This window comes from Cyprinodon tularosa, unplaced genomic scaffold (genome assembly GCF_016077235.1).
Source record: "Cyprinodon tularosa strain WSP-4 unplaced genomic scaffold, ASM1607723v1 ctg2215, whole genome shotgun sequence".
NCBI lineage: Eukaryota > Metazoa > Chordata > Actinopteri > Cyprinodontiformes > Cyprinodontidae > Cyprinodon > Cyprinodon tularosa.
In genome coordinates this window covers 1-9031 of record NW_024038827.1, presented here as the reverse complement: position 1 = coordinate 9031, position 9031 = coordinate 1, and the positions used below count along the sequence as shown (strand labels likewise).

The 9031-nt window shown below is 46.5% G+C and overlaps 1 protein-coding gene across 1 annotated transcript; it reads right to left on the bottom strand.

Annotated features, from left to right (window-relative positions):
* Positions 1–726: 726 nt before the first annotated feature.
* On the bottom strand, positions 727–9026 carry zmp:0000000629 (cytosolic phospholipase A2 gamma; the record flags this gene model as incomplete). Its single annotated transcript, XM_038286180.1, has 10 exons — positions 727–810; positions 897–1043; positions 1125–1259; positions 1334–1399; positions 2315–2455; positions 2527–2632; positions 2703–2889; positions 3841–3983; positions 5528–5638; positions 8964–9026. Coding segments are annotated over 10 exons (1183 nt in total), but the record flags the coding sequence as incomplete, so codon positions are not given.
* Between the last annotated feature and the right edge of the window lie 5 nt (positions 9027–9031).

Here is a 9031-nt window from a genome sequence, read left to right as displayed (position 1 = left end):
CCTTGGCTGGCTTGCTGTCCTTGGCTGGTCCCTGGCTGGTCCTTGGCTGGTCATTGGCTGGTCTTTGGCTGGTCCTTGGCTGGTCCCTGGCTGGTCCTTGGTTGGTCCTTGGTTGGTCCCCTACAATCAGTCTTTAAAGGTCAATCCTTGAACTAAAATACTCTGTCATGATTTGTGAACATTAAGATCTAAAGAGAAGCGCCATCTCCTGGTCAGACCCTGTAATTCAGTGAAAGGGTGGAGTCAGAGTAAAAGAATATGCAAGAGGGGGGGTCACTGCAGTGGTTGGAAGTTGGAGGTGATTTCACTGGGAGTTGCAGGGAAGTTGGCTGCCATTAGGGTTAGACTGGGAAGGGTCATTCTGAATGGCTGCTACTGTAAACCTTGAACTGTGAAACCTAATCCCAGAACCTGAAGCTGCCGCCTCCATGAGATGCTTAGATGTTCTTCTCATGATGTTTTGGATTGGTTCAGAGGGAAGCTTTACCTTTCAGTCTGTGCCCAAAAATTCTCCAGAACATAACTGAAGGATTATCTTTGGAAGGAAAAACTTCTGCTTTTCTAACCCTGGGTTGAAAACCAGAGGAAACCAGCAGGGAGCATCTGGTTTAACTGGTTCCCATTTCAAACTTAGTACTTTAACATATTGATGTTAAGCTTTTAAATGGCTGAATTGCTGCTTATTAACATTATTCTGTCTAAATCGTTTGAGATCTGCCAACTCACTCTGGAACTGATAGAGGAAGTTGCTGGTTGTTCCCCACTCCCACTTCAGAATAAGAGGCACCAGTTGCTTTGTAAGGAAGGAAACTGGAGGAAACATATTGGAGAGGAATTAGTTTTCCTTCACAGTCTGCAGTGATGCTGCTGCAGGTCTGGTTCTGTGGTCTACAGACTGGATGTTCTGAAAGCTCCTTCCTCCAGACTTTGGCTCCAACTCTCAACGGCTTCCACCAGCTCCAGACTCCAGCGCTGAAACAGACGTGTCCTCTCCTCTGGACTCAGAGACTCCAGCAGAACGGACCGGTCATGGTTCACCTTGTCTGGAAGAGAAGGGTGGGGGACGTTAGTCAGTTTCTCCTCCAATCATCACTGGATGACAGAGAGATGAAGAAACGTTGAACCATGCAGGGTTTTCTGCAGCGTCTCCAGTTCACGCAGGGCGCTGGGATCCTTAATGGAGCTCGAGGTGAGACTTATCAGGTGATGGAGCACGCTGTACATGAGAAGATATTCCTGGACGGCGCCTTCTACAGGCACTGTAACAAACACATGAGAAAAGGTCAATCCCCCACCGCGCCGCCAACATGTGTGTGTTTCCAGCTGTGGTTACCGTTCAGCCAGGGAGGGAGGACTTCCATGACAGGTTCCTCATGAGCCAGAGCACAGCCTAAAATCCCTGCAGAGCAGAACTACAAGTTGACAGTTCATGGTTACTGTGGACATGGAGGACAGCAGGTATGTGGAGGGAAAATGCTGCTCAGATAGAATTTAGATATAGTCCTGTATGATAATGACCCATTTCCCTTCATTTCAATTCTATACAATTAATTTCTATGGCTCCAATTCACATCATGTAATCTCAGGTCACTTTATAGATCCAGATCAACCAGATCATCCAGTCAGATTGATTCAAAGTTTTCTATCTAAGGAAAACCAGCTGATTGCATCGACTCATTGACTCTTCAGCAATCCCTCACACTAAGCATGCTTGTAGCAACAGTGGAGAGGAAAAACTCCCTTTGAACAGGAAGAAACCTCCAGCACAGCAAACAATAATTTCTATTATGTCATATAGTTACATAAATCTTAAATTTCTGGATAAATATCTTAGTGAGTGAATGTTTCCTGAACCTGTTTGTGGATCGTTAGTCTGTCCAGTCATCAAAGGAAATCCTTTAGTTACAATCATTGAAACATCGCATTACTGAAGCTTTAACTCTGGAAGATAAAGCTTTATGCAAACAATAAACTGTAAACTGCTTCCCTGACTGCCTGGTTTCAACAAACACCTAAAATGTTTCTGGGTTTCCATCAGGATCAGGACAACCATGGTCCATTTAGTGAATAACCTTTATGGTTGGGTGTGAATGGGAGGGTTGTGAATCCAGAGCAGGAAGTATGAAGGTCAGCAGACCCACCTCCAGAGAGCAGACTAAGCCAGCACTGGTCTTACTGGAGTCAGTGGGAATTATTAGCTTCTGTTGGTTAAAGGAGCTCTATGAATGCATTAATGCTGCTGAAACAGCCTGTAAGTCAGCAGCTCTGAGGATCTCGGCCCATATTTCAGAGAATGGGAGGTTTTAGGACTCACCTTGGAGTCTGACCATGTCCATCTCTGCTTTCTTCTCTATCAGCTCCCCATTCTGGAACTTGCTCCCCAACAGGGGCGTGTGGACGAAGAGCTCTAGCTCGGTGAATCCGGCCTCATGGGGACTCACCTCGAACCATTTCCCTTCAGGACAAAGGAGACGACTTCACCCTTCAGAAAGGTCAACCCCTCCTCCAGCGGCGGTGAGTGTTTACCTCCCAGCGGCCCGTTGGAGAAGCAGTGTTTCTCGATGGCGCAGTAGATGGGGTAAGGGTTGCTGGCGTTCCTGCTGGCCTCCTCTGACAGAAGGCGTAGATCCATCTGAGGACGTATACCGAGTTTCTGTAAAGAATCATCACACCTGGGAGCTCAAGGTGTTCGCATGTCCAACCTGTTTCATGATACCGGCAGAGGTTAGGACTCCCCAGATGTCAGAGAGGGAGAAGTGCTCCTCCTTTGAGGTCTCAGCCAACCAGGCCAGAGCCTCCTCCAGCTGCACGCCGGGACCCGACAGCCTGGACACGGCTTCATCCATGTTGGAGCTCCACTGGGGGTCACTGTAGAGCGAGGCCATGGACCTAAGGAGGAACCAGGATATCAGAGACTGTAGAATCACACCTGGAAATGATTTCCTTTAGTTCATATTCTGGATCTAAAGCTGAAAGATGCTTCATTTCATTTTGATGATTAGCAGCAGAATAAAGGGCGTAACATCCTGAAACTGACCAATAAACGTGGAGCAACCAGCTATTACTGCTCAGAGTGAGGCCTCCTGCTGACGGGAGGCCAGGGGCGCAGCAGCTGCACGAATTCAACGTTGAAGACCATTAAATATTGATGTGTTTGCAGCCTGAGTTTCCTCTCCAGACTACTTTCTTCTAGAACCAAACATATTTTACTTCAAACCTTGCATCATATTATTAGAGGAATTATTCAAAGGGAAAATATCAGGAGGTTATAGCTGATGACTCTTCCAGCCTCCAAGTGTTGGAAGAAGAATCCAGAACTTCCTCAGACCAACCGTCCCGATGGCTTTAGATCGCTGTTCTGAATTCCCTGAAGGTTCTGCAGCTTTTAGGTTTCTCTCTGCTTCGTCAGACAGAAACCTCTGACTGATATGATCTCGTTACCGGAGCTGGGGGGGTCTGAGAGCTCTGATCTAGATGGCTCTACCTGCAGCTGAGCACAGCAGCAGACTGATGACTGACCGGCTTCAACACAACAAACATTCAGTTAGCTTCTAATGAGCTCCAGATGCTTCTTCTTTCTAGGGTTTCTGGTGGGCGGGGCCAAGCAGCGTGTCGGTGGAGAGGAGGGAGATGTGGAGCCATCAAGTCAGAAAAGCTGACGCTAGAAGCTGTCACTGTTTCTGCATAGCTGTCTGGATGTTACAATAAATAAATATCAAAGGATTAAACTCCAAAGCTGGAAGGATGGATTATGAAGAAGGAAAAGAGGTTTTCAGCCTGTTTCTACTTCCCTCCAGTTTCCAGCTCATTCTGAGGAAATATGGCTGGTTGCTTAGTTACCATGTCGATCCAGAAACTCCTCCCAGGTAAAGCAGAGTGTCCAGCAGGGCTTCCTGTTCCAGCTGGTAGAGGAAGCCCAGCAGAGCCACCGCTGCCCTCTGACCTCCACCAGAAGCCACCAGAGCAATGTGAGGAACTGAGTCCTGGAAAAGAAACCAGGAAAATCAGACCAGAGGCTCCTTACATTTCTGTTTGTTATATTTCTATCCATTTAGGATCTTTTTCAGATCTTTAGATTGATGTTGTGGCATTTATTACGCCGCCTGTTTCCTGCAGCGGGTTTAACAAACTCAGACTCAACTCTGAATTGATCTGTCCTGAGCTTTTTAGTTCGTTTAACTCAGATCTCCAGCTGCAAAATTACATTTTTACAGCAGAAACTGCATTTCAGAAAGAAAAAAGAAAAAAGAATTATACCAGTAAGAATTAATTTAATATATAATAATAGAACTTTATTAATCTCACTCTGGGGAAATTTACCTCTGCATTTAACCCCTCCCCTTAGGGAGCAGTGGGCTGCCATTGTGCGGCGCCCGGGGAGCAGTGTGGGATTAAGGGTCTTGCTCAGGGACCCAGAATGAAGGCGGTGGAGATTGATCCGGGGACTGCATCCTTCTCAGAGTGCACTGCTCTGCCCACTAGGCCAACACTCCCCATGTCTATAACTGTTTACACATTTATTAGTTTGTTATCAGCGGTGAAGGACGCATGCTGCTGAACTGGAGCGTCAACTGGAGCGGGTTCATCTTTACATGAGTCTATTTCTTTAATCTGTAGCGAGGAAATGAATTAGTCAAAGTTTAGCTTGATTAAATATATTCAGCATTAATTGGAGGTTTTATGGCATCTTACTGGCTGATGTCCTTCAGCAAGCAGGTTGATAGTTCAAGTCCCAGCATGGAGTTTCTACGTTCTCCTCATTGAGGTGGAGGTTCAAAAACATCAATGTAAGATGATTCAGTCCTCAGGACCAACTGTGTCTCAAAGATTCATTTCCTCCTCAGTAGCAATTCAGTTATTCTATTCAGTTTATTTCTATAGCTCCAATTCACATCATGTCATCTCAGGTCACTTTATAAATCCAGATCAACCAGATCATCCAGTCAGATTGATTCAAAGTTTTCTATCTAAGGAAAACCAGCTGATTGCATCGACTCATTGACTCTTCAGCAATCCCTCACACTAAGCATGCTTGTAGCGACAGTGGAGAGGAAAAACTCCCTTTGAACAGGAAGAAACCTCCAGCAGAACCAGGCTCAGTGTGAGCGGCCATCTGCTGAGGCCCACTGGGGTTCAAGGAGACAGAAGCAGAGCAATCAAGAAGCCTGTTAATCAGCCGGTTACTGAGGGCAGGTGTGAAGGAAACACCTAAAACCTGCAGGAAGGGATCCAGAGGTGGACTGCACCGTCTGTAAGCAGGGCTCTGGTCTCTGTGTTGGACTGAGGAGCTCTCCAGGTCACCATGCAGTGCTGAGGACGCGCTATATGAGCCCTTTTCTTCTTCCTGTCCTTCAAGAAGTCTGAGCACGCCACATTTTACTGCTCTAGAAACGCTACTAGTGTCACCTTGAACATCAGCTATTAACAGGTTAGTTTTTATGTGAATAATATGAACCACATACTTATTCAACAGAAGGCTTGATGCCAGTTTTTATTCAGAGAATATGAACAGAAAAGTCTTTCTTACCTCAGTGGAGTTGATTTGCAGACGGCTTAGTGCTTCCAGAACCAGTTGTTTTCTCCTGATGACATACTGCTGCTCTCCGGCACACAGAGACGAGGAACGACGAACGGGAGTCTGGAGAGAATCCATGGCAGGTTTTCAGTTTCCTCTACCTAATTATCAAGGTTTTAGCTGAGAGGAAACAGACTAACTGCTCTATCAACTCTGCTGTTCATCCTCTGGGTCGTGTCCTCAGCCTCCACTTCACTTCTTAGCATTCTTAACTTTATGTTCGGTCATTCATCCGTTCATTAAAGCATTGATGGTTCTGTGTGTGAACGGGTGAATGAGTCTCCTACATAAGTACAGGAAAAAATGGGATATTTCTGATTGGTGCAGCTGGAATATCTTTATATGTTCGATTATCCTTAACTGTCTGATGCAGATGTTTATTAACAGCCTGCTGGTTGGTTCCCTCAACAATCATAGCAGCAAAGTGTCATGATCTGGCCTGTTTGCTCCTCCCTTAATTAGTCATTCCTTTCACCTGTCGTTTTCCCTCCCTGCCTTAATTATCATTTATTCCTCTCACCTGTTTCCTCTGGTTTATATTCAGTTCAGCCTGAGCATTCAGGGCCAGATCATTGCTTGTCTTTCTGTTAGTCTTTCTGTTCAGTTTTTGCCTTGGTTCATGTCCTGGATCCTAGCAGCCAGTGGAAAGAGGGTTTTAGTGTTTGTCTCGTCTCCTGATCGTCCACTGTTCCTCCCCCGCGGAGTCCTCTGGGTTTTTGGCTCATTATGGGGGGAGGTTCAGTTTTTATCCAGTAAGCCTGGCTCCAGGGAGGAGACCAGTTTAAAGTCTGCTTCAAGTTCCGGTTCCTACGTCCTGTCTCTGCTACCCTCTTCCACTGTGCCTGCCTGTCTGCACCTGATCCTGTCTGCTCCTGTGCGTGACCACCTGGTCATGCTTCTGGTCCCTGTCAGACTCTGAACCCTCCTGGAAGCCTGTGGATGCCTGGAAGTCTGGATCATGTCACCTGTCTCTGTTCCTGCCTGATCTGGATCCCTCACCTGGATCGGCTTCCAGCATCACCTCTGGGACTGCAGCACTGGGGACACTCGTGGTCTGGACTGTTAAGCCAGGTAAGTGACCAACACAGATAATCTTCTATCAGATGATCGTGGTCACTTACCTGTGTTTCTCCCCCAGAGTGTCTGAGATTGGGCGGTGCCCCGCCCCCCCGCCTGCAGTGTCCGCGAGCAACAGCTCCGCTTTTGTTTTGTTTTTATTTTAATAAATCTTTTGAACTTTCCTACTGACTGTCTCTCCTGTATACTGGGTCCATCTGTCCTCGTTTCATGACACAAAGACCCATTAGAGTCTAGAAAACACATCAATTCATAAACCAGATCGAACAAATAGATGAGTTCAGCCCAGAGATGAAAATGCTGCAGCCAGAGTTCTAATGAAAATGAAAAAGAGAGATCATATCTCTCCTATCCTGGCTTCTCTTCATTGGCTTCCTGTTAAATCCAGAATAGAATTTAAAATCCTCCTTCTCACATATAAAGCCTTAAATGGCCAAGCTCCATCTTATGTCAGAGATCTGATTGTTCCTTATGTTCCTAACAGAGCACTTCGCTCTCAATCTGCAGGTTTACTAGTGGTTCCTAGAATTTCTAAAAGTAGAATGGGAGGCAGATCTTTTAGTTCTCAGGCTCCTCTCCTGTGGAACCAACTACCAGTTTTAGTCCGTGAGGCAGACACCCTGTCTACTTTTAAGGCTAGGCTTAAAACTTTCCTTTTTGATAAAGCTTCTAGTTAGAGTGGCTCAGGTTATCCTGATCTATCTCTATAGTTCTGCTGCTATAGGCTTAGACTGCTGGAGGACATAGGGACCCCTTTTTCATCATTCTGCTTCATTCTATCTCTATTCTCCCACTCTGCAGAATCTGTTAGTTCAATCTCTAACGTTCTGCTCTCTCTGCTTTTTCTCATAGTAGCTTCATCTGGTCTGTTCCTGTTTGGCTGTGACTCCATCCTGGAGAGAAATATCAGCTGTGCTGCTGCCATCAACACCTTTGTTTCTAGATGTTGGAGCTTGGCCTGTTTTCCAGTGTAGTCCTGTTTCTCTGACTGTGACTAACTGGATGTGCTCTCTTCATCCTCTGGCATGGGAGCTGGCTCGGAGCTCGTCTGCCTGGCTGTGTGTTTCCTGGACGGGGCCGCCTGTGGAGCTGGTTGACAGTTGCCTTTTGTATCTATGCTTCTTTTTCTATGTCTGCTTCTGTCTCCTTGAACCCCAGTGGGCCTCAGCAGATGGCCGCTCACACTGAGCCTGGTTCTGCTGGAGGTTTCTTCCTGTTCAAAGGGAGTTTTTCCTCTCCACTGTCGCTACAAGCATGCTTAGTGTGAGGGATTGCTGAAGAGTCAATGAGTCGATGCAATCAGCTGGTTTTCCTTAGATAGAAAACTTTGAATCAATCTGACTGGATGATCTGGGTGAACTGGAAAGTGACCTGAGATGACATGATGTGAATTGGAGCTATAGAAATACACTGAATAGAACTGAGTATCAAGTGAAAATCACCACATGTCATCTCAAGGTGCTTTACAGAGAAAATAGAGGAAAAGCAGCTGGTTTCATCCGGCCATTGCCCAGCAGGATGTGCTCCTCCTGGATCTGCAGCAATCCCTCACACCCAGCTTTTAAATCCACACATTGGGCCAAACGGGAGACCTGCAAAGCACAGACCTGCAGCAAATAGAACGATTATACAAAATACATGCAGAGCGAAACGGCTGCAAGTAACTAGCTTTGCATAACAGTTGTAATCCAGGCCACTAGGGGGAGACAGCCATCAATGCTAGTGAATATCCAGATTTTCTTTGATTCTATTTTGACCCTCTGATCTGTGATGCCTAGTAAAGGTCGGGAGGGTCGCCCTCCATACCTCATCCATCCTCTTTGACTTGTAGGACACATTCTAACCAGCTTGCTCTGATTTTCTAATCACAGAACAAAATGCTTCACAGAAAAGCAGAAGAAAGTTTCCCTTTGTTTCTGTTCTCTGTTCATTGTTCTGTCTAGTAATTGTCATGTAACTTCCACAGCTCAGATACCACATCATGACGGGGACAACACCCTGCAATTGAGGAACATCAAGAAGCAGCTCCATGCAGAACGGGCGCTCCTATCTGTTAAGCCTGCAGTGGATGACAGTCCTCCCTGTAGAGCAGCGCTTTGCAGACCTGGTCCCTGGAACTTACTGTCCTGCTCTTTCTGAATGTTTCCACCCATCTAACTCCAAGTACCGGGCGACTAATGAAGCGCAGCTGGATGCAGTCGATGGATGAGGTGCTGAGCAGGACAGCAGGGCCTGATGGCGGAGTTTGAAAAGCACCGCTGCAGAGCTCACACTGAAACCTCAAACCCTGTCTTCTGAATGAGAGGCTCACCTCAGAGGCTGTGGTGTTTCCCTCCATGTTCTCCGCCGCTTCCACCAGCACTGCACCTATAAGCAGCA